The sequence below is a fragment of the Hirundo rustica genome, chromosome 16 (assembly GCF_015227805.2).
Source record: "Hirundo rustica isolate bHirRus1 chromosome 16, bHirRus1.pri.v3, whole genome shotgun sequence".
Taxonomy (NCBI): Eukaryota; Metazoa; Chordata; class Aves; order Passeriformes; family Hirundinidae; genus Hirundo; species Hirundo rustica.
This window is the reverse complement of record NC_053465.1, coordinates 9059309-9086490: the sequence shown is the minus strand read 5'-3', so window position 1 is coordinate 9086490 and position 27182 is coordinate 9059309. Positions and strand designations below refer to the sequence as shown.

Below are 27182 nucleotides of genomic sequence, written 5' to 3'. Positions count from 1 at the left end.
TACAAAGTATGAGAAATCTTGGCAGGATATTTGGGTTGTGATACTGAGAGAAGTGTGGCTCTGCACAGCCCTAAATGTCATGATGCATTTTGAAAAAGCCCTGCATCCTTCTGCCTCTCCAGGGCCAGCTAAAAGCTCAAGCATGAACTGAAGTGCTGATACTTTTGCACTATGACAACTGGAGCAAAGACAAATTATTATACCCCTGGCGGTCGTTCCCCTTTTTTAAAAAACAAAACTAAAAAACTCATCATAGATAATTAGATCAAGAAAGACACGTTCAGACCAGCAGCGTGAAGGTCAGGCAGGGAACACGTCTGCGAAGTGGAGAACAGATTTGCTGGTGGGAATAATTACTGAAATACAATCGCAATCCAATTACTGCTGAGTGATAAAACATTTATTTAGAATGAAGTAAACACACCCCTTGTACTCTGCTGCAGCTCAGCCCGCTTGAAGCAGGAGGTAAGTTATTATGGACAATCATGGCAATGTTTAACACCAACTAATTCCGTAGAAAGAGTGGAATTCATAACTAGCCAGGCTAATCTGTACACAGCTCACTGCCAGCCAGCCTGGGTCTCAGCAATTCAGACTTCCTAGGGGGAAATAAAGAGAAAATCTAAATCATGTTTGTATTCTGTTTTGAAGATTACCGTTCGCAGCAGAGGAGACCGTGAAAGCAAATGTTTCACTCCAGCGACATTGGCTTGTTCAGTTCTTTTCTATTTACTTACTAAAAAACCGTTCGCTCAAAACAGAGCTTAATTCGGAGTGTCAGTTAAAATAATCATGTTCATTTCCTCACATCTTGTGTTTTACCAAGAACTGCGGTATTTGCACTCTGCAGAAGACATCTCTGCAGCGTGCCCAGGTCCCACTGGTGGAATCCCTTCCCTCCAGCATGGCAACTGCACCACACAGCCCAGTGTTGTCGGTGGAAAAAGGAAGAACAGGGAAATTTATGTACCTACGGAAGATATTCCTGCTGCCCTTGATGTCCCTGGCCATGTTTAACTCTATCAGGGTTTTAGCTCTCCTAACCGGATCCCTGGCTGCTCAGACAATCTCTGTGTATTCCTCCCAGGCTACCTGTCCTTGCTTCCACCCTCTGGAGGCTTCCTTTTCGTGGCTGAGCCTGTCCAGGAGATCCTTGTTCATCCATGCAAGCCTCATGACACTTTTGTCTGACTTCCCCATTGTCAGGATGCATTGCTCCTGAGTTTGGAGGAAGTTAGCCTTGGATGTAAACCAGGTTTTCGGGCCTCTTTTCCCTCCACAACTTTATCCCATGCACTCTACCAAGGTTATTCCTGAAGAGGCAAAATCTGCTCTCCTGAACTTTCTGAGTGCCTCTCCCAGCGAGAGGAGGAGGGGAAATGAACTGCTGCCAAGGGTAACTCAGCTGAACAAAAGGAAGAAAGTTCCACAGCAGGGATGGCTGTGCAACAGAACGGGACTGGAGTGACTTTGCAAGGCCTGGAGCAACCAGATCTGACACTGCACTTGTGCCATTCCAGGGACAACTGCACGCTGGGGATCAGACTCATTAATGAGCACCAGAGCTCCCTGCCCACTCAAGCGCCTCTGTGGCACGTGCTCGTCACACCCACCACCAGACACCTCTCACCCTGCAGTCACCTCAGGCCTTGCAAACACAAGCAACATTTAGTCACCAATTTAAGTACATTTAGTCACCAATTTTAGTAATTTAGTCACCCATTTTAGTACGTTTCCACACGTCAACACATTACACTGCATCTTAGCGCTGCTTTGTTTTGTAACTGATATAAAGCAGAGATTGCTAACTGACAAAAAAAAAAAGGGGGATAAAAGAGATGGTGTTGTAAAAGCTGTGATGCAGATCTAAGATATCTGAAATTTTAGTTGCTGCTGTGATCTCTGTAGGGGTGTGGATGCAGCAAGACCGACAGAAACTCTCCTGCGGACAGAAAGACGTTACACCAAATCAATTATCATCCCAGCACGACTGAACTTCTTCTCATCAATCTTAGCACTTAACAGCAGTGTCATCTTTCCAAAGATGACCTGCTATTAATCCAACACAAGAGTCACACCATGATATCTTTAAAATTTTGGTAACAGGCAGCCAAAGACAAAAATCGATCGCTGCTATTTGCAGAGGCAGATGCTGCTGAAAGATGACACCGCACCAAATGCGTCTGCGCCAAAAAGCATTTAACTTCCTAACTTTATAGGGTTAGCCTAAAATATGAACGTTTGACAGAAAGTGAGATCACAGCTGTGGTAGAGAAGAGCCTTTTATGAGAAGGTCACCCTGTGGTGACAAGAAAGGCTTCACTGTTGCATCTATTTTGGAATCTAAAGAGTTGCTTATAAGGATGAGCCACGAGAGCTCCCTGGAGCCATTAAAGGTCTATCACTGAGATGTGCAGTCATCTTTTAGCAGCTATATTAATTACACAAATGGAACACCACAGCTCTGCTGGGGCTGGTCCAAGTGACTGCAGAACTGCAGGTTCACAGTGGCTGTGCAGAGCAGGGAGGGCTGCTCAGAGCTCAGCCTGCAAAGAGCAGAAGCCCCCCATGGAAAACTCAGAGGTGGTGCCTGGTTTTTAAGTCACGTTTAAAAAGCACAACGACATCAGTACCGTTCTTGTACTTTTTAAACATGAAAAAGCTGTGAAACTAGTGGGTCCAAAGGTAGAGAATGCTGTAAATTGTGCACAACAAATAGCCCTGTAAACTTCAATTTCTGTGTTATCCATCAGCACTGGAAAGCAACGTCCGACTGCATGTGGCAGTGTGCAAGCTGGGACAGTCCCTCTCCAAGCACAAACAGCCCAGCAAGCCAAAAGACAACTGACAGGTACAGGCAGGGCTCTGCAAGCAGCCAGCACTGCATCCTCTCCTCTGCCAGCCTACACCAAAGGCAACTTGTAAGGAAAAAAACTGAACAACAATCCACTCCTTTCCAAAAAGTGTCACCAGTCTGAACAGCTGAAGAAATGGAATAGGTCAGTCTTAGATGCTGAGTGCAGCATACAAACCACCCCACATGAAGAAAAAGATGACAAAGAAGGTGTGGAGAGCCTCCAAGTCATTTGCATTTCCTTATGATGCTGCAGGGAAAGCAGAATGATAAAGAAGAAACAGCCCAGCCAATCAAACCAGCAAGAGATTTACTTTTCATTCCCAGCAGTAAAGAATATGCATGAAACCAGATCATTTGCTATCATCTAGCCCCAGAAATCAAAAGACTCATTTCGTTGACTTTGCCAAATTAGCTCTCACAATTGAAAGTTTTCAGAAGCTCACGAGCTTCAAAGGATGCTTTCAAAGAGAAAGGGAGATTTACAAAGACCTTCTATGTTTCTGAACAAGCTTGCTGAGCAATGAAACTAAAATTTCTGCTTTTCTCTAAAATTATTCTTCTCTACTCAAACTTGACATCAGAAGAACCCTAGCTTTATTATTTTTTCCTCTTGTAAGGGATTGCTAAGGTCTACCTAGGGTGAATATTCTGGAGTTACAAAGCTTGCCATGAGAGGGAGAGTAAGATAACCTCAGGAACACATTTTGTGTGCACTTTACTCTAAGCAGTTTATACAGTTAACACTTAAATTCCTGTTCTTGAAGCCACAATGATTAGATTTCCTCTCTATACCACAGAAATTGGAGCTGGAGTTATGGCTGGGAACAGTCAGGAGATAATGCTACAAATTAATTTACAATGAAGTTGACATAAATTGGCAACAATGAAGCGATCAATTACTACATTAGTGATTTTGAACTAAAACGCGATCCTTGGGACGTGCATTTGTCAAAAATTCAGAGGCTGCAATCTCTACTAAGCCTTAGTCCTCACTAATCTCAGTAAGCCGCTGCTTTACATTCAATTATGTAACTTTAAGACTGAAAATACATACTTAGGATGCACAAAAAAGTGCCTGACGGTCATGTGTAAGCAACACTTCATCAATATTAAATTTCAAATGGAACTGCAGTTTTCTTTGCTTTGGGCTATTTTTTAGAGATCACAGATGAACTTTAGCAGCTGGACAGCATAATTTGTACAGTCTGAAGAGGACTGAGTCATTTTAAGCAGCAGAGAAGAGAGATGTCAAATTACTCAACCAGAGCACAAATTGCTCCATCGTTAATAAGTTTATCCCATGGAAAGAGGAGCTGAAATTTCCTAGTATTAAAAGCAGAACACGTAAGACTTTTTATCTCTTTATGAGGACAAGTCTTCCCATAATTATGGCCTATCTCAAATTAAATTAAACCAAAACACTCCCAACAGGTTCTGCTATTAATAAGAACATAAAAATCAACCTACATCTCTTAATGAATAAGGTGTGAAAGACATCTGAGGAGAAGAGCACCAACACTCACCCAAAGCTGCAACATCTACAGCGAGAACCCTTCCAAAAATAGGGGAGGAAATCCTCAGAGTAATTCAAGGTGCTTAAGGCCAGGTTACCCCCTTTTAGCTCTCCCCTGCTTTAAATCTCAGACATGATTATAAATATAGAGCAGCTTTCCTCCTCCATCACAGATTTTCAGTGGCCACCTCATGTCTTTCACCTCATTAGCTTGAATTGCTAATTTATTCCAGCAGCCAGAGTGCGTGACAGGCAGCGAGATGCGAGGGCGCATCGAGAAAGAAGTGAACATTTCCTATTCTGCATCCTCTGCCTCAGCTCCTCACAAACCTTAATGAGAAACAACCTCATCAGCAGGGATGGAGTGATGCAGTCTTCACATCCAGCACCTGTGGGTAACAGCTCAGGCTCCCCAGATGGCACAGAACCAAGGAACCACTTCCCAACTCCCTTCCTATTCATAAGGCAGAAACTCATTTGCTTATCTGGAGAGGACAGAAAACAACATTGCAATGAACATCTTTTTTCCCCTGAAGCTTGAAAATCTGCTGGTAGAAACAAATTTGGTTTTAAACTTCTGCAATGAAGGAATTTAAGAGTTTTTCTTATTCCTGCTTAGGAGTAAGGCTTTCTCCAGGATTTATTTTGATCCAGAAGGGAGTGAGTTTATTCTTAGAAGAGGCTCCAGTTTGCCTGTATGTGCAAATGCACAAATGTGCATGGGACAGAGATGTACTTACTAAGTGATCTACTACTATTCTGTCTCTTGGCTGAGTCTCCTGAAGCACAGTGCTCAGGACCCTGTTAAACACACCTCCCATCTTCTCCAAGAAAAATGCTTCTGTCCAGAAAAAAAAAAGTCTCCTACTTTCTATCCCCCACCCTAATAAGTACAGGAGTGCTGTTAAAACCAGCAAAAAATAGCTGTTAAACACATACACTCTTTCTCCAGTTTCAGTATCTCTGAAAAGATAAACAGATAATTAACTTTGTCTTAGCAATGAAGCTTTGTCAAACGTGCAGGACAACCAAAGGTAGACAAACGTCCCCCTTAGATCCTGAACTTAACTTCTCTTCATTCTGCAGCCAGGACAGATCCAGTATTTCAATTACTAGGGCCAGTGTTCAAAAAGAAAAACAAAGCACACAACAAAAAACCCACAACAAAACGACACAACACCTCCCATCCCTTGGAAATTCTGTCTGCACGTTCACACAGCTTAATACTCTTAAGCAAATTTTGCTGGCCACTGCTCTTGTCAAGCTTGCCAGCAAGGCTGCTATTAAAAATCAAGAAGCAAAGCAACATTTCTCTGTGCAGATTTGTATTCTCCACACCCCAAAAGTGGCAGTAGGATGATTCTCACAGTTCAAGAACAATTTAATCAATGTAGGAGTTTGCATAAGCAGCATGTTATTTAAATGCATAATGCTGAGAGTGTTTTATGGTTCAATTATGACTAAATGGACCAATTTTCTTTAAACACAGAACTGCACCACTGGACATTAGTAACACTAAGTAGTGGGAAGCTGCTGCAAAGAGCTCTTACTGTCCACGGAGAAAACCAGAGGCAAAACAAGTACCTTTGGGCAATATCTTTGATGCACACATGATGTAAATCCTGACAAGATGTGGAGTTATTCTCCACAGTAGCTACATGAGCAATTTGGAAAACGTGCCACTGCACTTCTCTGGACAACTAATGATATTATCATCTGTGGCTCCATCAGCTATACACCAGCAACACTTTAGTCAATTACAATATTAATGCTATTACATAATCCCTCTGCCACCCATTCTCACTCTGCTGCTCACGCTGCAGGTTTTACAGTCATGGCTTTAACGTGAAAAATCTCAGGTTAATTCACGGGGAGAAAACGTTTCCTGAGTCTTGGCAGAAACATTTCTCTGGCTTAGGTTTAAGTGTCACCCACTGGATGTCTCACACAGCCACCAAGATGACAAGCTTACTCTGAATCATTTTTCAAATAGGAAATTGCCAAGTTTGCATCTTAGCTCATTTAATTTGCTAATGAAGCCCAGTTCCCCCTCAAAAGGGGAAATACTTTTTTAAAATGGCACAACCATGCTCAGCAGTGTGGGCATGGTGAAAGCACAACAAAACCCAAGCCACCTCAAATTGTGCAAGAATGAAGACTGGATTTTTATTTTTTTTTTTAACATTAAAGACTTTTTACCAGCACATTACATTATCAAGGAAGAGACAATAGTGTTATTAAAGCTTCTGGTCTTCCTCTGCACCAGACACTGCACAGAATGTGTGCCACGTGAACAAAAACCCCACAACCCTTCCCCTGTCTCCAGATCCTTCATTCATCTCAACCCAAACACCAGACAGCCCAACTCACATTATTGTGGGCAGTTCTGCGTTGCCCAATACAATCCATCAATTATTTGTGCTTAAACAAGCAGGATGTGCTTTAACAGAGAAAACAGGGCAGATTATAGTACTAGACTAACTAGATCCAATTTCACTTGGATCTGATCATATTGCAGGGTTCAAGGAAGGCAACGTTATTATAAAATTACGTTCCACTCTTTAAATCAAAGAGACAAATTCATGCCAAGATTCCACCATCTAAACACGTACAGCAAGTAAAGCACAAAGAGGAAGAGTAAAAGCATAAAGAGTAAAAAATCCTTCATTGTTTACTAGCACCATATATCCTCTCATAGGAAAATTAAAAAAGGACATTTCCAGACATATTAACAGCTCAAAAGTTATTCCAGCTCTCAAGCACAATGGAAATGTCTGTTATTACAAATCATCGCTCATCCATAGTTCTCCAGCTACATTTAAAGTTTTCCTGGAATAGTTTAACTGCAATCCATAAGTAATCTTTCAGCAATCGATTTAGAAGTAAAATGTGTCGCAGCACAATTTAGTATCTGCGGTCTCAGGCAATCACTTGAGTGCTTTCAGAATGTGTAACAGAATGTCACTGTGACATTTTTAATGCTGCCTGACTATTTATATTGAGTGCCCCGAATAAAGCCAAGCAAATGAAAGAATTTAGGCAAACACAATTACAGCTCAATTGACTGCAAAACAAAACTTCCCCTACAATGTAAAATACTGGAATTTAAGATTCCTCGGAGCCTAAGACGTCACAAATTGATTTATGCAAGAATCACTTTCAAGTCTACTGGAAGCTGTCTGCACTTTCAAGGCTATTGGAAGTTGTTTGCTAGAGATTTCTAAGACAACCCTATCTATAAAACACTGAAATACAACACTTTAAACACTTTTAACATTAAAAAGAAGTAGAACCAAACAAAAAACTAGTTAAGACAGATTTATTTTTTTAATTAGAAAGAAGGGCTAGAACACAACTTCATAAGCCTGCAGTTAAAAAGTCCAGGACACCTAGGGAAGCTATAACGCCATGTAAAAAACTAACCAGAAGTTTTTTATTGACTTAAAAATAGGTTCTATTGTGAGTCATAACACCAACTGCCAAAAAATACATATAGATGTCTTTAAAAATATTATTCAATGAAGCTCCTTAAAACTCAGTTGTTCTCAAACAGCATTATTATATTTATATTTAGGATTAAAAAAAAGCACTTTCTCCAGAGGATTCCGCAGCAGGCTGATGAGCTTTAGGGCCAAATGCATTTAACTGAATGCTATGAAAATGTAAGTGGCAAGCTGAAAAATGGATCTGGAGGGAATTCTAGTGAAGGGCAAGCTGCTCAGAGACACTGCCTTGCATCCCCAAAACAAACTGAGAACTGCTCCGTGCAGCAGCCAGCACTCCAGAGTCACACTAGCAAAGGAGGAGGAGAAAAAGGTGTTGAGGTGAAGCTCTCATTTTCATAAGCATCAGATTTGTTGAATGAAGCTACAAGCGGGTAAAACACAGCACAAGCTGCAGCAGAGAGTGGGTTCACGGGCACCACTGGGTGAAGCCCAGGGGCAGGGAGCGGTCCCTGCGTCACCACCACCTCCAGAACCCCCAAATGCCTCCTGCAGCACCGCTGCCACACACCTGGCTGTCAACACCTGGCACAGCTGAAGGACAGAGGTTTTAAGGAGCCTGAAGCCTCCTTAAGAAGGGTTCAAAATAAAAACTCTTTCCAGTCCCGGAGCTCTGGAGGTGTCGGAGCTTGTCGCGGAGCTCCCTCTTGAGGGTAGAGCTGCCCTGTGGTAAAGGCATGGCTGCATCCTCGTAACGCACCCTGCTCAAAACCACAGCATGTCCTTGCCAAAGAGGTACTGTCAAAGGCATCTCCTCGAGCCTCTGAGCACCACCTCACAGACAGCGCGAGGAGCCTTTGAGTGAAAAGCACTGTGCCTTAAAAAGAGAGCGAGAAGACAAGCACGTGTCAAGCACGGAGGATAAACTCCAGAGGTGCTTCAGTTACACAGTGCCTGCAGTGTAGCAAAGCCAGCAAAGCCTCTGATACTGGGAGCCATGAAATGGAACAGTACACACTGATGATGAGAAACTATCAGCGCTGTCTTGGAAAAGAAACTGCAGCTTCACCAGGTTTATTTAATACTGTTGAGGTGTCCCTTTCTTTGGATGATGTTTTTGCTGCTTTAAGCATCCATCCATCTCCCTGATGGACCAACCTTGTCCCACCACACCATTGTCTTTTGCTGCCCCATGGACTGACAATGCTGGGTTTTGATGTGCTGAATCATGTTTACCAAAGTTTGGAAAAATCTTGAAAGGGATTGTGCTGAAATCTCCCTCTCAAACCCAACATCCTTTCATAAGCTTCAAAGGGCGCTGACAGGGAGGAAGCTTTCAGCACAGAAATTCCTGAGGAAAGGATTTTCCCAGGCTCCTGTGAAGAACAGCTAAAGGCTCAATATCAGATGGGCAAGGAAGCCTTTGGAAGCAGTGCTGGTGCCAAAAGAACAAGCCTTGCATGTGATGGTCATACGTTGAGTACTGCTAAGCCCACGGTCAGCACTTTCCCCAATCTTTGAGCAAATAAACATCCAGGCTGGCCAGCTGAGACACCCCTGACTACCTCTGCCTCAGGACTGTGAGGTTAACAAACCAGTGGGAATGGCTTTCTATGACAATTCATAATTCAGAAAAGATTCCTTTTCTTGCAGCGATACTTTTCCAGGAAGGTTCTCCCTGCCATTCCTTTAATCTAAGAAATGCTCTCAACCCTTTTGCAGCTCAAGCTGTAAGGTCTTCCATAGACTATCAGTCACATAATTTTAAACCTTACATCCTCTGACAAGGCTTGTGGCCTTAGTAAGCTTTCCTGTTTTAGGGCAGCATGGATTTTTCAGCTTGAATGTCTGAAACAGCAACACATCTCAGTCGGCTGTCCTCAGTGAGTACAGCAACGCTAAAGAAGCAAGCACACCAGTCTAGAGAGATGCCAACCCCTGCCACGTGTGTCCAGCTGGGGTGAAGCCTGCAATGCATCTGTCATTTCATAAATCTGTCTCTTCACTGAATGCATCACTCCTAAAACAGACTGACTGCTTCCGAAGGCCAGGTAACAGCCAGATCACCATCTAAAGCAACACACAATTTGTGATTAACCCCTTGTTAGAATCCCCCTCTATATTCTGTGAAAAATACAAAACTCAGCAAAATAGAACTGACAAAAAACACCCCAGAACTACTACCTAGAATCAGATCTTATTTGATTAGCACAAAAGCTTGTGGAAATTGTGCACTTCAGCTATATGAAGTGCAAGACTATAAATCATGTGCTGAAACTTGGACCTAGAAAGGTTTCTCTCTTGCCAGAGGGCACTGACCTATGAGTCTTGGTTCCCTACAACCAAAAGACAAAATAACCTCCCAAAAATATCAAAGCAGGTTGGGAATATGTATCATAGCCCACATGAAGATTTAAGAAACAGGCTAGAAATCAGAGAAGTTTTCTTACTTTTCATGGTGCCCTCCTCCTCCTCCTCCTCGGTGTTGATGACCATGGTGCCCAGCTGGGACTCCAGGGTGCCATCGTGCTCTATCATGGTGTTGGCTCCATCACTCATGGTGTTCACAGCCCTGATTGTGCCAGTTTCATCCCCGCTCGCCCTCACCATGGTACCCGAATCCGTCTCATCCTCCTCCTGTTCAAACAAGCCGCAAATGTAGGTTTTACTGATGGTGGTGAAGTCTCATGAAGAATGTCTGTCTTTAAGGACACTGGCAAGTCACACGAATCCAGAGGTTTTTATAGACACACACACAGAAGCAACTTTTGGTTTATGCATTTCGTTCTCTCCCTGTCATCTCCAAACAGGTAATGAAAACTAATGAATACTTTTCTGCCAGCAGGATAAATAAGAGATCAGATAAATAATCAGCAGAAACTCCTCAGTGCAAGTTGTATCTCCTTTCTGAGCTGGTGTCGTGTTTGTAAGAGTAGATTAGAACACTCAGTCAGTCATTAGCGTTTCTACCCATGCAGGCAGTTCTGAGAGCTGACCCTAACCCACTGTCTCCAGTGGCACAGCTCACTGAGGAGTCACCAGTGAGTCACTTGACAGCATCAGGTCGAGGTCTGGAGGGTAGGTGGCACATGGAAAGAAACACCCTCATCCTGGTTTTTTCCTATTTCTAACATTTAGGTAGCTCTACTCATTGTAAACTTCAGGAGCACTGAAGAAAAATGAACTACATTTGTAGATCTTTAAAAAGGATTCAAATAAATTATCAAAGTTTGGTAACTTTTTTCCATGAAAATGACTTCTGATCTTTCCATTTGTTTAAAGGGACTAATAACAAGAGTTGGAATTACTGCAGCCACGGCTTTGGAGACTGATCCTTTAGGAAAACACAACCTCTTCAAACCAATTCTGGCAGAAGAACTTCCTGGCAGAGTTATGTTAGCCAAAGGTGGCAGTTCCATCAGGTGGTGTGTGCTTCACTAAGTGCGTGTTGTGACTAAGATTTAATGAAGAACAGGGTGAAGATTTCCACAATCCATTTGGTTTCTTGGAAATGTGGACCAGCTATCCAACTGCATGAACAGAAGTCCCTTTCTAGGTTTACAGTAGAGTTTCTAGGCACCTCACCTTAGATGAGATGCTCATGTTTTGTTCTGAGGATGAAGTTCACATTCTTTATGTGACCATGGCCTTACTGATCTGTGTTAGTGTTAGAAGGAAAACACACAGGTATTGCACATCAAGCTGTAATACTCCATCTCAAGGTCTTGGAAAGAAAGAAGTCACCTCTCCACATTCTGGTGTCCCCAGCATTTTACCTGTTGTGTCAGGAGTGTTAATAAGTAAATAAAATTTACTTCCCAACCACAAAACCAATAACAAGAGAGGAGAAAATGACACAAGATGTTAAGAGAGGAGAATTAATTTTGTGTGGAGTTGAGTGGGTGAGAGGAAGTAATAAATTTGTTAGCTACACATCATTTAACAAAGGATTACATCAGAAATTTTCACAGCACTTGGGAAACATTTGGGAAGCTTTTCTGCCAGCAAAAACAGAGTAGAGAAGCTTCAGGAGAACACACACACCAACAGAGAAGACTCAGCTCCACCACACAGACACCATCTCAGCATTGTGACCCCAGACCAGTCAGAAACGAGGAAGGGATGGCAAAGACAAAACTCAGGGCAGGAACAGTACTCGTAGAATCGACATCATGGCAACATGACCAATAAAGTTACTTCCACACTGAATAAATATCCAGTCCTAGACTGCAAAACCAGATGCACAACGTGTTCAGCACAGACACCGTGACCATGCTGCTCAAGTGTCACCCCTGAGCAGGGCTGGCATACAACGCCTTGGGTTGCCCGTTTCATTTATTCAGGCTGAAGCAGGCAGAGGCTCAAAAACCAGCTTTCAACATGCTTCCCAAATCCACATGCTGTAACCACTGAAACAAAGAGCCGAACTGAAATTCACAGCAAGCCCTGAGCACTTCCCATGCCCTCACCTCAGGCTTCTGTCGGTTGCTCTTGTGTAGAAGAAAGTTTCTACAAGGGATGTTCTAAAGCACAATGGTAAAACAACACAACAGACTTATATCACAGTGCATCAGAGATGATATTATTATTCTATATGAGGAGAGCGGTCTAAGACCTGAATCTACAATGAAAAAATTCTCACTACGGCATAAATAACATAATCCAACTGGGAAAATGAATCAAACCCTCTGCATTCAGCACTTTGTAGCCCAGCTCAATCCCAGCTCTCAAGCTACACCATAATGTGAACAGTACCCCATACTTGCTGCCTGTCCCATTCAAACACAGCTTGAGCAGGACCAAGCATCAGGTTACACAGTCATAAAGCAGAAAACTCCAGAACTAAGTCAAATCCACTGGCAATTGGACAAAATATTGACAAAACCTGAAGCACTTAAGCCTAATGAAAGGAGCAAGAGTTTGGACTTTACACACTGCTGCTATTAAATACTCACTGAATTTTCTTCATCCTCCTGATCGAGTTCACGCTGTTGTGCCTCTTGGCGTTTCAGCTTGATGTCCATTGCTTCATTAATCAGGTCCCGCAGAATTGATACTCCTTTGGCACTTTTAACAAATGGATGCTGGGGAATATTTTAAAAACCAATCAGCACTGCATCCAAAGCAGGACAGAACAGTAAAACACTGTTACTATGGCCTACTTCAAATCAAATTAAGGTTTAACCTGAAACATTACTAAAATAGAGATCCAGTTTGGCACAGGAGCGAGACCTTCCACCCTCCAAACAAGTTGTGCCCTCCTCCAAGGGCACAACTGATGTGAGACCTTGGGCTCATTCACCTCCCACAGCTCTTCTTACTTTTTTCCTTAGCTTAGCTGTCAAGAACCAATTACACAGACCATGACCATGCCTGGAACATTCTGAGCAACCAGCCACATTTAGCCTGCCCTGTTTTGTGTTTTCAGAGACAGTTTCTTGGCAGTGCTGGTTGGAATTCCAAAATAAAACAACAAATCCAAACCAACAAAACAACAAAAACCGCCCAGAGAAGACAAAGGAAGTTGAAGTCAGACTGGTTCTTGGAGAAGAACTGAAAAGCTGAAGTTGAGTGTGAGATTTTTACAATGAGTTATTAAAAAGTAAAATCTGTAGTGAGCAGGAGCAGCAAGAAACGAAACCAACATCTCGAGAGCCACACAGCACAGCCCACCCTGGGCAAGCCTCCCCCAGAGCTTATGCTCCCCCAAGAAAAGGCAGACCTGCAGCAGCTGTGTCGCAGTGGCTCGCTGCTCCGGGCTCTTCACGAGACACTGCTTCACAAAGTCTGTGAAATTGTCTGACCAGAGCTCTGGTTTCCGGAATGTTGGAGGTGGATTGGTAGGAATCATGAAAATTGCCTGAAAGCAGAAGAATACTTCAGATTGCCACAACAAAGCTTAAAAGTGACAATTCAACATAAATGCACCCAAGCAGACGCTGGTACTACAGGACAGTGGACTTTTCAAGGTGCTGCCTCTGAGGAGTTTGTGCCAACGTTACACACAAATCTGCTCACAGGGATCAAGTAGCAGGAAAACAGACTTTTCTCACTAGGTGCTCACACCTGCCTGAGCCATTATGTGCTCCAAAAGTGTGAAACTGACATTTTCAAGTCTTTAAAATTTGTGCTTGCATTAAAAAAAAAAAAAAATCCACTTTGGATATTCCAGCTGAAAATATCTTTCACGTCCAACACAGAGCGTCAGCTATGTCTTGACAGAGGAGGATTGTGATTTTTTTATTCCCATGCAGGTTCTTCTTGACAAAGACCCATTTTTAATTTAATCAACAGTAGAAAGAACTGACATTAAACAACCTGTCCTATATGTTAAAAGCAAGACTGCATGCTGATATGTGATTCAGCCAGCTATGATATCAAACCTCTTCCATACAGCGATACATTTAAGGCCACAGTCCTTACCCTCATGGGATGAATATCTGCATAGGGTGGCTTTCCTTCAGCCATTTCTATTGCAGTGATTCCCAAGGACCAGATGTCTGCCACACAATTGTACCCAATTTCCTGAATCACCTCTGGAGCCATCCAAAACGGGGTCCCTATGACTGTGTTCCGCTTTGCCATGGTGTCCTGAGGAGAGAAGGATAAAGATCCAGACAGTGGCAGCTGTATTAGCCACAAACAGTCATTAATGAATTATCACCCTGATTATCTTGCATGCATGCAGATTATTAGACACAGCAAGACTAGAATATGGAAGCCTGCAAAGAACAATTAAAACATGCTCACAGAATTTAAAAGTATCGTAAAGAAAGCAGTAAATGCCATTGCAAACCATTACTTGGTTGTAACAGCTTCCACAGAGGAAGATCTGCTCTAATCTGCTGCTGCTTTAGCATCTCATGTTGATGCAAAGTGCGAAAAAGCAGCTATGAACAATTTGTCAGTCACCACAATCCCATCACACTCCCACACAGGTTAAAATGATAAACTGAAACGTACACAGCCACCCTGGTTTTACTTACTGTAAGCTGTCCTGCCACTCCAAAATCAGCAAGTTTAGCATGTCCCTCTGTATTTAGCAATATATTTCCAGCTTTGATGTCCCTGTGTATTTTCCTCATAAAATGCAGGTACTCCAGTCCTTTCAGGGTCGATTGCACTATTGTAGCAATTTCCTCCTCTGTGAGCTGAAGAAGGGAAGAGTTACTGCCAATGAATCAGTGGCTGAGACACAGCACCCTTGTGCTTTGGTCTGCGTTTTACTGAGATTCACTAATTGCCACTTAATTGCCTTCATTAAGGGTTGCCATACCAGTGGGGAATTAGTGACTTACAGCATTATGAGGCAGAATTAGATCACAACCAGCACACCTATACACACTCCCACATTTCACGTGCCATAAGCCTTACCCAACTAGTAATTCTTATCCTGCAATAACCAAAGAAAGGCAAAGCAGGGTCTTACTTGGAATCAATCTGGAAAGCAAACATACCAAAACCTGCTCCACCAATTAAATTATCCAGATAACCAAATACTCAGTGTAATCAGTTTCCTCATTTTTAGAGGAACAAGACCTGCATCTCAAGTTATAGCTAATGGTTGTATCAGGCACTGAACACTGAGAGTTATGCCCTAAATACTCTTAACTATTTATGTGGAATTGCTGGTTTTAAGCTTTGTTGCTGCACAGCCTCATTCCCATCCATACACTCAAAGCAGAAAGCACGTACGGTTTTATTTCGTAATCGAATGATGTCAGACACAGATCCAGCGCCGCAGTACTCCATGACTATCCACAGGTCTGTGTTCTTAAAATAGCTGCCGTAGTATTTCACCACATGAGGACTAGGAAAAAAGGATGAAACAAAGGGTCAAACACCAGTAACCAGCATCACTGAATAAGCACAATACACTGCAGAGACCCTAAGTACATTTTAGAAACTCGGTGCTGAAGTGCCACTGAAACCCAGATCTGAAGTATTCCAGAGCACCCCGAATCCTGCACAGGGCTCCCCAGTCCTGCCAAGCCTGTTTCCACAGCAGGGCTCATATGACCTGCCAGTAAGTCACTCCAGGGAGCTGAACTGTCCAACAAATCCCATGGAAACAAGGAGTGATTAGCCTTCGGTCTGGCTGAGCTCCCTGAACCTGGTGACAGCAGGGTCAGTGCTGGGGCAGGACAAGGGAATGGGAAACAGGCCACAGCAGCCCCTGGTAAAGCTGCTGCAGAGCATCTGCAAACAAAGGGAAACATTAAATAAAGCCCACAATTTTCTATCATGCTCACTGAGACAAATGTTCCCTCACTATCACATGAACTTACTTATCTCTTCAATTTAGTCCAGGATATATATTAGGATCTCAGCACCACCCAAGACTCTGTCTCAGTCAGCTATCTGGCTGCCCAAAAAGCAAACAACCTAGTAAAGTACAGTGTCCTCTGGAAAAGGTAAAGCAGAAACTAACAGAAAGACTGTCCCTGATTTGATGGGACTGGAGCTAAGGAACAAAAGTGCGTTTGATCTATTCTCTGCTGAACATTTTCTAATGAAAAAACCTGAAAACTAGCAAGTCAGTCACACTGCACAGAAATGCTTGCACAGAAAATGTGATGCTCCAGTGATTCACTCCCTCTGCTGTTCACGCCTGTAAGGTGTCACTTTGGGGCTTACAAGACTAATATTTAATTTAAGAGAAAGTAGTAACGCATTTCAAGTTACGCAGTCAGATTTTTCAGGAATAATTTCTTTTCAGGGTACACTCTGCTGCCTGCCCCAAAGTCATCTTCATCTAACTACGGTCAGAGTGGAATGCAATAGAGTAAGTGACTGGGACCACAGTTTTATACTGCTCATGTAATTTATTTTAAATGGCTTTCCACACAGGAAAGTAGTGTTCCTTCACTTCAAAGTAGTGTTTCCTAAGGCCAGATTCGTAATACCAAAGAAATGAGTGTATTTTAAACCTTCAGCCTCAGACTTTGAGAGGGTCTTCCCTACCCACAGGCTCTTCACTGGCTAAGTCACTGCAGCATCTTTTCCTATAAAAACATGCACAAAGCGGGACAACCATCAGCCCACAGAGCTGCCAGCAGGTTATTCTGGGGATGCTCCGATCAGCAGCCAGCTCGTACTGCAGCAGAGCCTGCACAGGCACAGAGGACCAGGAAGGACAGTCCTGCCACCCGAGCAGGTGACAGCACGGAGGCTGTGCACATGCAAGAGCAGCCATGCGTTAGTGGCTCTCATCCACGTGCCCTTTAAAAAAGAAACAATAAACCTCCTTCTAGTTTCCTAGGCCTTGCTGGGAAGCCAGCAGCCCCGTGGGCACAGAAGCTGCTGCTCAGCACACACACAATCAAGTTCCCCCTGTCCAAGAAGCCGGTGCCCGGGCAGCAGGGCAGCACGCTTGGCTCTCGGCTGCAGCCAGTGCAGGGTTACTCCACTCAGCCCAGGGCTCTCTCCTGCTGCAAGCTACGGTTCTGCTGTCTTACCTTTGCACTACCCAAATGTTCAGCTAAGGTGACTCAGTTGATGCGAGGTAACTTGGTTGTACAAGTCCAGCCTTTTAAAAAACATTTAAGGCAAAATCATGGCTTTTATTTGATTCAATGCCAGGTCACAGGCGATACTTGTCCTTGGGTATCAATAACACAGGCAGTGCACACTTACCTGTCACATTGCTGCATTATGGATATTTCCTTTATGATCTCTTGCAGGTCAGATTCCACAGGAACTTGCTTAATTGCAACAACTTGACCCGTTTCTTTATGGATGGCTTTGAACACGCTGCCGTAAGAACTAGAAAACAAACCATTAAACAAACAATGAATATAAAAATGCAAATGTTACGGCTTTGCTCTTTGCAAGTGTAACCATCAGGTAAAACATTAACTATCCTTTTATTAAAAATATTTTGCATTTTAATGTAAATAATCAGCCCAGAATTTCTAAACACTGTAATACAAATTATTCAGCACAGAGACAGTGAGGAAAAGAGCACACCATCGTTACACTGACCACAGCTTTGGAATGGCCTTTTGCACAAATTCAACAACTAAAATTCTCTCTTTCCAGCATAGGGTACAAACTGAGCATCAGCAAGAACTACAGCTCTGGTCAGAGAGGTTTGCTTGTTCCTGTCAGATATCATCATTCTTATTTCCAAGTTCTTCACTTACAGCAGCCAGGCAGATTTCCAGCTCAGTCTTTTCAAACAAACTGCTTAAGGCAGTGAACATGTCATCCCTGGAGTGTTCCCATGCTGCTCTGCCTCACCAAAGGGCACAATGTCACTGAAGTTCACTTCCACCAGGCAGATCTTCCACAGGAGGAACCAGGGATGAACTACAAAATCTCTTGAGTTCCCACAGAGCTCTACCAACTCCAGGCTGGCATTTTTCAGTAACTTTTTAACTCCCTACAGCTGAGCCATAACCTGCTATTTGGATTAAGATACCGCACTCTTGGGAAACAAATTCCTTATTCTGTTATTAACCAAACACCGTCTCTATGTTGGTAGCTTCCTTTCAGAAGCAGGACCATGACAAAAGCGAAACATCAGAGTCCACTGAACACACCTTCATTACACAGATGTGTTCCTAGCAAAATGTACATTGGACCCTCTGCAACACAACATACCCTTCTCCAAGCTTCTCCAGGACATCAAATACTTCTTCAGGTTGTTTGGTTAAACTGTCTTCATCTAACTTCTTCAGCTGCCTATGAGAGTAAGAAGAGAGAAATTATTACATTTAATTTTTTGGCAGTTTCAGGATCTATATGCTGGTGGTCACACCTCAGCATGGCAGAGTCTTGAAGCCATTGAATATAGCTGCTAAATTTCAATATCTGGAATGTAAGGATACCTACCAAGGCCATAAAAAAGGGAACATCACCTTCCCTGATGCTTAGAGTATGCGTGGAATACATTTGTTGGGAGGCAGTACTGCTCTCACCTGTACATTTTTAACATCTGAACTTCAGATCTTAACTTCATGGGCCTGGACACATACTAGGAAAATTCTATCAGGAAAAAGGAAAAAGTATCTGACTCTCAGGATCTTAATGCCGTCCCTCTTAAATGTATTGCTAATAAGAGTCAGCTGAAATAATTTCTGGAACAATAACCTGGCATGTGCTGTGATTCTTCACATGGCCCCCCTTTCCCCCAGTACAGCTTTTAGGGAGATCCTGTACACAAAGCAACAAGAGCAATCATATTTGTTTGAGTCTACACTGGAGAGCTGTTCAGCAAACTTCCTGAAACAGCTATGGACTACTTAACAAAAAAGGTCTGAAAACAGTATTTGATTGTCAGTGGTAAGAGCATCCAACAGCCCACAAACAAGTGTTCTTTCATTTTCACATGAGCTAAAAAAAAATCTGAAACAACAATAAACAAAACCAAAAACCAGCCAACAAAACCCCGTCCAAGCTCCCTAAACCAGCTCATACAAGTTTTTTAAACATAGAAACTTAAGAGCCTCAGAGTTTTTAGCACTGACTGGTGTTTAAAGCAAAACATACGGGGTTGGCTGCAAACGCAAATTACTCCTGAAAGCTCTTACAGCTGCTAAGGATCAGGACTCCAGTCAAAGGAATACTAATTTTTATATTAAATATATGACCTTTTTCCCCAATTTCTTCAGAAGCAGAGTGAAAAACCATTCATTAATCCCTGGCTATTACGGTCATGTACAAAAGCCACACGGGAGGAGCAGCTCACGCATGGAGCACATACAATGGCTTCCTGAAGCAGAGGAAACATTATATAGAAGCAGACTCAGGAAGTGGTGAAATACTGAAAGTAACTGCTAGCTTCCCTGCTCAGATAAGCATTGAACAGAATTTACTTGTCCCTGTGAAAATGGAGAGGGAAGAAGGTGTGGGAAAAGGGGAAAAACAAGTAATACAAGCACCAGAAAACACATAAGCCACCATTTCCAAGGAGCCCAAAAAGTGGAAGAGGCAGACCTTTCTTGTTAAAGCGGGGCCTAAATTCTACTAGTATAAAAGGAAAAGGCTTCTCATGTACCCAAACACAATAACCAGACAACCGCTGCACTTGCAGCAAACAGCCCAATTTCTACTACAGACCAGCAGCCCAAATATTTTGCATTGTCCTGTTCCACGGAGTGCACTCACCGCTGACACACTCCCGTTCTCCTGGGTGTTTATACCGCACAGATGTAACAGCAACAAACCCAATCTCACCTCTGCTGTTATTCAGATCTAATCTTAATCACCTGGCCTGTAAACACTGGCACGGGCAATTAGAGAATAAAACTAAGGTTTGGTGGTGTGGTTTGTTTTTTTTGTTTGTTTTTCGTTTTTTGTTCTTTCTTTCTTTCTTTCTTTCTTTCTTTCTTTCTTTTGTTTTGTTGTTTGTTAGTTTTTCCTTTTTTAAGAGACTGCATCGCTGTTTAACCAAACGGGCCAATGCCACTGGGGACCAGCGCCAGCAGCTTCCTTTGTTCGCTGCCGAAGCGCTCCCTGGGCCCCAGCTGCGAGCCACTGATAGGATTCTGACACTGACACTTCATTCAAGCTGCCGCCGATCTGCAGCGCTGCCCCGCAGCCCCGGCCCGGCCTGGCAGCCCGAGATAGGGGACTCACGGCTTCCCAAGGGGGTCGCCCCGAAACCCCCGAGGGTCCGGGCTCGGCGCGCCCGGCGTGCGGAAGGCGGCAGTGCCAGGGCTGGGCACCGCGCCTGGACACGGCACCGGGGGCACAGACCCCCACAGAACTGCCCCAGGGAGAGACGCGACGGGAGGACAAGTGACCGGGGCTGTGTCACCGCAGCGGCACGGGCCAGCACAGCTCGTACAGCCGCGGTACCCGGCGGGAGCTCCCGCAGCAGCGCAGGCAGCGCCTTCTCCGCAGGGTTCCAGTTTAAGCGGCTTCCCCACCTGAGTGCGGTGCTGTCCCAGCAGGGACCCGCCGGCGCTGCCCGGTGCCAGGCGATTGCTGCCCACGGCCCCGCGGCTCCGGGCAGCGGCAGCGCCCCGGAGAACCGAGGGGGCCGGAGCTCGGCACGCCCGCGGCGCCGCTGCGACAGCACGGCGGGTGACACGGACCGGAGCATCCCCGGTACCGACAGCGACACACCCCGCGCTTACCGGCGCGGGTTCCGCAGCTGCACCGTCTCCATGGCGGTCTGTCGGCGAGCCGGCTCCGTCCCTCACTGCTCCATGGCACCGCTCCGCCGCCGCTTCCGCCCGCCGCCGGATGCCAGCGGGGAGCGCCCGCCCCGGCCCCGGCCCCGGCCCCGGCGGGAGGGGCGCGGCTTCCCGGGCGCGGCGGCAGCGGCGCGATGGCCGCGTCCCCCGGAGCGCTGCGCCGGGCCGGCAACGAGGAGTTCCGCCGCGGGCAGTACGGCCCGGCCGCCGAGCTCTACACCCGGGCGCTGGCGCAGCTGGAAGCCGCAGGTAGGGCACGACCCGGGGCGGGCGAGCGGGCGGGGGCACCCCTCCGAATCGCGGCTGAATCGCGTGTGCCCCGCGCAGGGGATGCCACCGCCGAGGAGCGCAGCGTGCTGCTGGCCAACCGCGCCGCCTGCCACCTCAAGGACGGCGCCTGCAGCCTCTGCGTGGCCGACTGCACCAGGTGAGCGGCGACGGGACACCCGGTGGGACCGGGGGCAGCGCTCAGCCGCTTCCCCCGGCTCGGCCGGCGCGGGCAGAGGAGCGGCGGCGGCCCCGGGGCTCGCTGGCTCACGGCGCCCCGGCGCTCTGTCCCCTCCGCCGCAGCGCCCTCGAGCTGGTCCCGTTCGGGATCAAGCCCCTCCTGCGGCGGGCAGCGGCGTACGAGGCGCTGGAGAGGTACTCGCTGGCCTATGTGGACTACAAGACGGCGCTGCAGGTGGATTGCTCCGTGCAGGCGGCGCACGATGGAGTGAACAGGTAACCAAGGCCGCGCGGTGCCCGCGGCGGGGAGCACCGAAAGGCTCCGGAGTCGGGCAGCTGCGTGCTGAACCCTGCTCGTTCTTGCTGCCCTGGCACGGCCAAGCTGGGTCCCAGGCACAGCAGTGAAGCAAGGCCTGGCCGTGCTCTCTGTGCCTGGAGCTTCTTTCCGTGGTGCTGGTCAAGGTCTGGGAATGATTTTTGCGGGATTGTTTTTGCTTTGCTCAGTGTCTGGTTTGAAGGAAATAATGAACTAAGGTTCAGTACCATATTCTTGAAGCTTCCCTATGATTACTGTTTACAGGCTGCTGTAGTTCTGTTCTTACTGGTGCCCTCTGCTTTGCTTCATGGCTTGCCACACCAAGGAGTGAAATGCATGTCTCTTGCTCACCTGAGCAGTCACAGCCCCAGCCCGTGCCCTGTTGTATTTGTAGCCCTGCTGGTGTGAAGTTAATCTTTCTGCGAATGTCTTGTCAGTAGAATGAACCTAGCTGGGATGCATGTAAAGAAATTAGCAGAGAGATGCTGTTCTTAATACAGAAGCCAGGTTAAAAGTCACCCTGCTACTGCATGGGCTACGCAGCCAACAGCCAGTGTGACTGGGAGCTGTCTCTTCCAGGATGACTAAAGCCCTGCTGGAGAAGGATGGTGTGAACTGGCGTCAGAAGCTCCCGCCAATCCCCACAGTGCCTGTTGCTGCCCAGACGAGGTGGAGCATTCCTTCTGCCCAGGCCCCTGGGGCAAACACTCCTCCTGCAACTGCACCACAGGGACAACGAGGTGGGAACGTGCCCTTGGGCTGGGCAGAGAGCCCTGTAGCTCGCAAGGGTGATGAACAAGACAGCTGCCACGCCTGCTTGGTGTGTCTGCAGCCAGGGCTGAGGCCTGGGGGAACCAGGCCTGGTTCTGCCGCAGCCTTTTCGGTTGGTTCTGGTTCCTTTGATGTCTCTGTGTCTTGCCTCTGGTATGGGGATATTTGTTTTCTGTGAAGGTGTGATATCTTTGTTGGTTTTATAGAGTTCTGTATCCTTTCACACCATTTTTAGATGAGACTGCTGCTGGCATGGAGAGAGCTAAAATGCTTAAGGAAGAAGGAAATGAATTTGTAAAGAAGGGAAACCATAAAAAAGCAGTTGAGAAGTACAGTGAGAGTTTAAAGCTCAACAAGGAATGTGCAACTTACACTAACAGGTACTGTTCAGCTCTTTGCCCAACTACTTCTCGGCCTTTTAAAAGCCACCATGGCACTTCCTGGCAGAACTGTTTAATGTTTGCTCCTGAACTAATGAATACAACAAAGCCACCCCCTCTGGTTCACCCCAAGTGCAGCCTCCCCTATAGTATAACATTCTTTGATCAGGTACTACAGAACCCCTTGGAGACACTCCCCTCTGGGCTGCCAAGGGATTTCTCCCTTTGACTGCTTTGTCTGACAGGACAAGGGTGTGTTGAGTAGTCTCTGCTCTCCTACAAACCACAAAGTGCAGATTGCTGTTCTTAAACACTCAAAGTACTTCTAAGGCAGTTGCAGCAAGCAGAGCATATGCTGCACTAGCAGAGGCAGCAGCCTGCATCCTTGAAGTGCAAGTGCAGGTTCTTTAGCTTTAGAGCAGGCTGCTCTAAACCTCTTCCTCTTTGTCTCTTTGAAAAACCGTTTCCCTTTTTTCCTCCCTGTAAATAGAACAAACTTAAGCTCAAGAAGTAAGACAGCCTAAGGCAGGAGGATGGTTTTGGAGTCCAGCTTTGTGCTGCTCTGTGTGTTGTGGCAGTAGGTGCTGCTTTCAGCCCAAGGTCTCTAAGCAAGCGTGTGTGTTGCAGAGCTCTCTGTTACCTGGCCCTGAAGCAATACAAGGAAGCAGCACAGGACTGCACCGAAGCTCTGAAGTTAGATCCTAAGAATGTTAAGGCACTCTACAGGCGTGCTCAAGCACTTAAAGAGCTGAAGGTAAGTGGGGAGGTTCTGGAGGGCTTTAGGCTAGGACTGGATGGCTGCTGATGCATGATCACAGCCAGAGATACCCTTTAGGGCTTGTTTCTGTGCTACACAACATCTGCCACCAGACCTTTAACGACTAAGAGTCAGACATCACACTTTGCCATTTGAGTCTCAGGAGTTTGTCAGGGTCAGGTCCTGTTTCTAGAGATGCTGAAGGCAACTGTTTTTCACAGAATATGCTGAGTTGGAAAGGGCCCACAGGGATCCTCGAGTCCAGGTCCTCACCCTGCACAGCACCACCCCCAGCAATGACACCCTGGGCCCAATAGTGTTTTCCAAAACATTTCTTGGACTCTCTCAGGCTCAGTGCTGTGACCATGGCCCTGGGGAGCCTGTTCCACTGCCCACCCACCCTCTGGGTGAAGAACCTTTACCTGATACCCAACCCATCCCCTGACACAAGTTCAGGCCCTGCCTGCAGACCCTGTCCCTGGTCACCACACAGACCAGCGTTATGTTGAGCTTTATCTTTTTGGCTCTTGGGAAATTCTGGAGTCAGTGCTGGAGTAGATAGTGCATTGGTGTTGGACTCAGAATCCTCTGGAGTGATGAAATTATTGTCTCAGCCCTAGTTTGAGCATGTTTTAGAGCAGCTACGTCAAGGTCAGTGCTTGAGCAGTTACAGAGAGGGAGACACAGGTTTATTGTGCTGTCTTTGCCTCTGTTGCTGGGTAGTAGTTCTGCCTTAAACTGCCTTTTTAATGCACTAACCCTTAAAAAATACTCTCTAGGATTACAAATCAAGTATTGCCGACATCAAGAGCTTGTTGAAAACTGAACCAAAGAACACAGCTGCACTGAGATTACTGCAAGAACTGAACAGAGCCTAGGGTAACCAAGCAACAAGGAAAGCTTTCTTTTCCACTGCAGAGCAAAGCTTTCTCCCTTCTGTTGATACAGGGACCAGTCAATGCAGGATTGGTGTTGAAGTCTATCTTCCAGTGCTGCTGGGGTCTAAGGGGTTCTGTACCAGCACAATGATTGTTAAGACATAATCTGTCTCAAACTCTATTCAGCTGGCTGTATGATCATGCATAGTTTTAATGCTCCTCCCCCAGAGGCATTTAGGTTCATTTTCCTGGTTGAATTCAAATTGCCTCTTAACTATTGGCCTCAGGGACTCTTTACATGTTGGCTAAGATGCATAGGAAGTGGCTGTTCCTGTCTGAGGAGCTACAAACGGGGGGTTTAATCCTTTTTCAGGTGACAGTTTTGCTGCATTCGTGCTGCTATTACCAAAAGAAAGTCGCTGCAAGTTGCCAGAGCACCACGTACCCTTCTTGTGACGGGGCAGAGTTAACTTGCACAGGGCCAAGCTTGTTCCCTCTCCCCGTTGATGCCTGCTGGCCCTCAGCTGGGCTCTGCTGCTTAGTGTGGCTGGGCAGATGTTTACAGTAGCAGCTTTCTTTAATTATTCTGCACGTTTAAGAAAACAGCAGCAAGTTAAGCCTGCCTTGTTACACTGTGCACTATTCTTTCAGGTTCTGGGTGCTGGGGAATTTTGCAATGGTTTTTTGTCTTTTTTTTTTTTTTTTTTTAAACCACTTTAGCTCCTCTGTGCCTTTTGGAGCAGTTGCTATGGGGTGTTACAAGGAGGAAAATCTGCAGTAATACCCCAGCAGAGGTCTGGCTTACTACTTCAATGCATGTTTAAATTGCTCCTGCTCTGGTATTGATGGCACTGATTTTAAATGGTAGATAAAGATCCTCGGTGTTACTTAGTGAACTGTTAAAACCGTTCTCATTAAAGCCATGTTTATTTTCACTCTAGGACTGTGTTTTTTCTGGTGGATGGAATAGGGGAAGGGAAAACCAAAGTTTAATCACTTTGTACTGTCCCCTCTGTTTGTCAGAGGACTTCAATCACTGCACAGTGAGAGACGTTTCTCTTTCAGGGACCTCGGCTCATAAATCCAATTGGGGTTTGGAGAACCAGAAAGCCTGCAGCTCCAGGGACACTGGGGGTGGGAAAGGCACGCCAAGGAGAGCACAGCACTGCATCAGGGTTTCCAGCCATTGCTCAGCCTTGCACTCTGCCTCAGCTAGTAAGATGCTGGGCAATGCTAGACCTGATCCAGCTCATAATACAGACCAGGAGACAGAAGCTAGCCCGTGGTCAGGGTTCAGAAATCTTTGTTTCCCACCTTGCCTCTCCCAGCAGTGTTTCAGGCAGGTACCCCACTGAATTGAATTTAGAGAGCAATCCCTCTAATGCCATTGGAGACAAAGTCTTCTTATCTTAGCCTGACATTAAACAGCTTTTTGTAGGTCCCAGGGCTGTGCTCCATCAGCTGTAATGGGCCAGGGCTTGGAACAAGTCTTCCCCAAGGGGCCCAAATTGCTCCATTCACTCCATTCCTGCTTCTAAGCGTGGCAGCTCCATTGATCCCACAGCCAGCCCTTGCCCAAGCTCTTAGCAGGTGTGATGGATTTCAGGGTGTGGAGGCACAGCAGTACTTGGATAAGCAGAGAAAGGTCACAGAATCATGGAGCAGGACTGGATTCACGTGGTTAAGAGCTATTCTTTTGGCAGCCCTGCTGTTACTTGAATGGCAGGTACCTGCATTTCTCACCAGCAGCTCGTTACAGCACCCCTAAGTAGCAGCAGTCACCACCTCCTTCCCCTCAAAACAGCAGTTCTGTTTGTGCCCGATTTCCCCAGCAATAGCACCAGGCAAACAAAGATCATGCACAGCAACCAGACACTGCTGCAAGCTCAGGGTCCCTTCTGCTCCTGCCCTGTGCAGGACACTTCCCAGGTAGTGCTGGCCACAGGGCAACAGAGAGGGTTTGGCACAGGGACACACCTTCACCTGCCCCATTCAGAAACAGCAGCTGCTCCAGGCTGGAGACTCCAGACTCATTTGCATTGCTGCCTCAGCTCCCTAAAGTCTCATTCTTCACCAAGGACTGCAGCCAGGGAGCTACTCTGAATAATTTCTAGTATCATCAGGGATCCAAGTGCCAGCTTCACCTTTACTGATTATGATTTTAAAACCTCTGGTCCATGTTCACGTCCTTTCAGAGGCTATTCTGATATCCCCAGGTTCCTGGGCCCCACTTTGCATTCCCTCTGGGTTTAAAGAGGGCTCACCCAGCACAGCTGTCTGGCACTGTAGGTGGTGTCACAGGCACACCTGAACTGCCCTGTTACACCTGAAAAAAGGCTGCAGCCAAGCTAAACAGCAGAATGAAGTTTACCTGTACAGCTCCATTCCAGCTCTCCTTATCTGCATTACACTCATGCAAATACCTATTTTTCCCCTAGAGACCAAGCAGAAAAGCTTCCAGCCTGTGACACTTAGAGAGAAATAACAAATTAGGGTCCTGAATATAAGGTGAATTAAAATCCTTTATAAGCATCTCACTGAGGTGAAGATATATAAACAGTCAACAGTTCAGGCTGAGGCATCCACTGAGAAGAAAATAAATATTTAAGGAGGTCAGGGAAAGAACTTGTGAAATGAAGGGGAGAAAAAGGAATGATGAAAACCCCCAGTGAAGA

The 27182-nt window shown here is 45.8% G+C and overlaps 2 protein-coding genes across 6 annotated transcripts in view; one reads left to right on the top strand and one right to left on the bottom strand.

Annotated features, from left to right (window-relative positions):
- The window catches only part of STK4 (serine/threonine kinase 4), a 47905-nt gene extending 26903 nt beyond the window's left edge, over positions 1-21002 (bottom strand). For 2 of the 5 annotated variants that reach the window (XM_040080122.2, XM_040080123.2), the window contains exons 1-9: positions 20899-21001; positions 18419-18499; positions 17450-17578; positions 15509-15623; positions 14800-14964; positions 14237-14404; positions 13536-13673; positions 12769-12897; positions 10264-10450 (exon numbers count right to left, since the gene is read on the bottom strand). In XM_040080122.2, coding sequence (XP_039936056.1) covers positions 10264-10450; positions 12769-12897; positions 13536-13673; positions 14237-14404; positions 14800-14964; positions 15509-15623; positions 17450-17578; positions 18419-18499; positions 20899-20930 — 1144 coding nt within the window. In that variant the 5' untranslated portion in view covers positions 20931-21001. Of the gene's footprint in view, positions 1-10263; positions 10451-12768; positions 12898-13535; positions 13674-14236; positions 14405-14799; positions 14965-15508; positions 15624-17449; positions 17579-18418; positions 18500-18649; positions 18803-18907; positions 19009-20898 lie in introns of those variants that run through there. The other 3 variants (XM_058422732.1, XM_040080121.2, XM_040080120.2) reach the window with 3 other exon arrangements.
- A 90-nt stretch (positions 21003-21092) lies between these two features.
- TOMM34 (translocase of outer mitochondrial membrane 34) lies at positions 21093-25447 on the top strand. The gene is made up of 7 exons (XM_040079952.1): positions 21093-21207; positions 21286-21385; positions 21529-21681; positions 22301-22461; positions 22728-22872; positions 23500-23626; positions 24409-25447. The coding sequence occupies exons 1-7, from the start codon at positions 21093-21095 to the stop codon at positions 24505-24507; spliced, it is 900 nt and encodes a 299-aa protein (XP_039935886.1). The 3' UTR covers positions 24508-25447.
- The last annotated feature ends 1735 nt before the right edge of the window (positions 25448-27182 follow it).

Coding starts and splice junctions, on each gene's coding strand:
- TOMM34 (XM_040079952.1), top strand. CDS start 21,093: ATGGCCGCGTCCCCCGGAGCGCTGCGCCGGGCCGGCAACGAGGAGTTC. Junction 21,682..22,300: donor GCGCACGATGGAGTGAACAG/GTAACCAAGGCC, acceptor TGTCTCTTCCAG/GATGACTAAAGCCCTGCTGG. Junction 23,627..24,408: donor AAGCACTTAAAGAGCTGAAG/GTAAGTGGGGAG, acceptor AATACTCTCTAG/GATTACAAATCAAGTATTGC.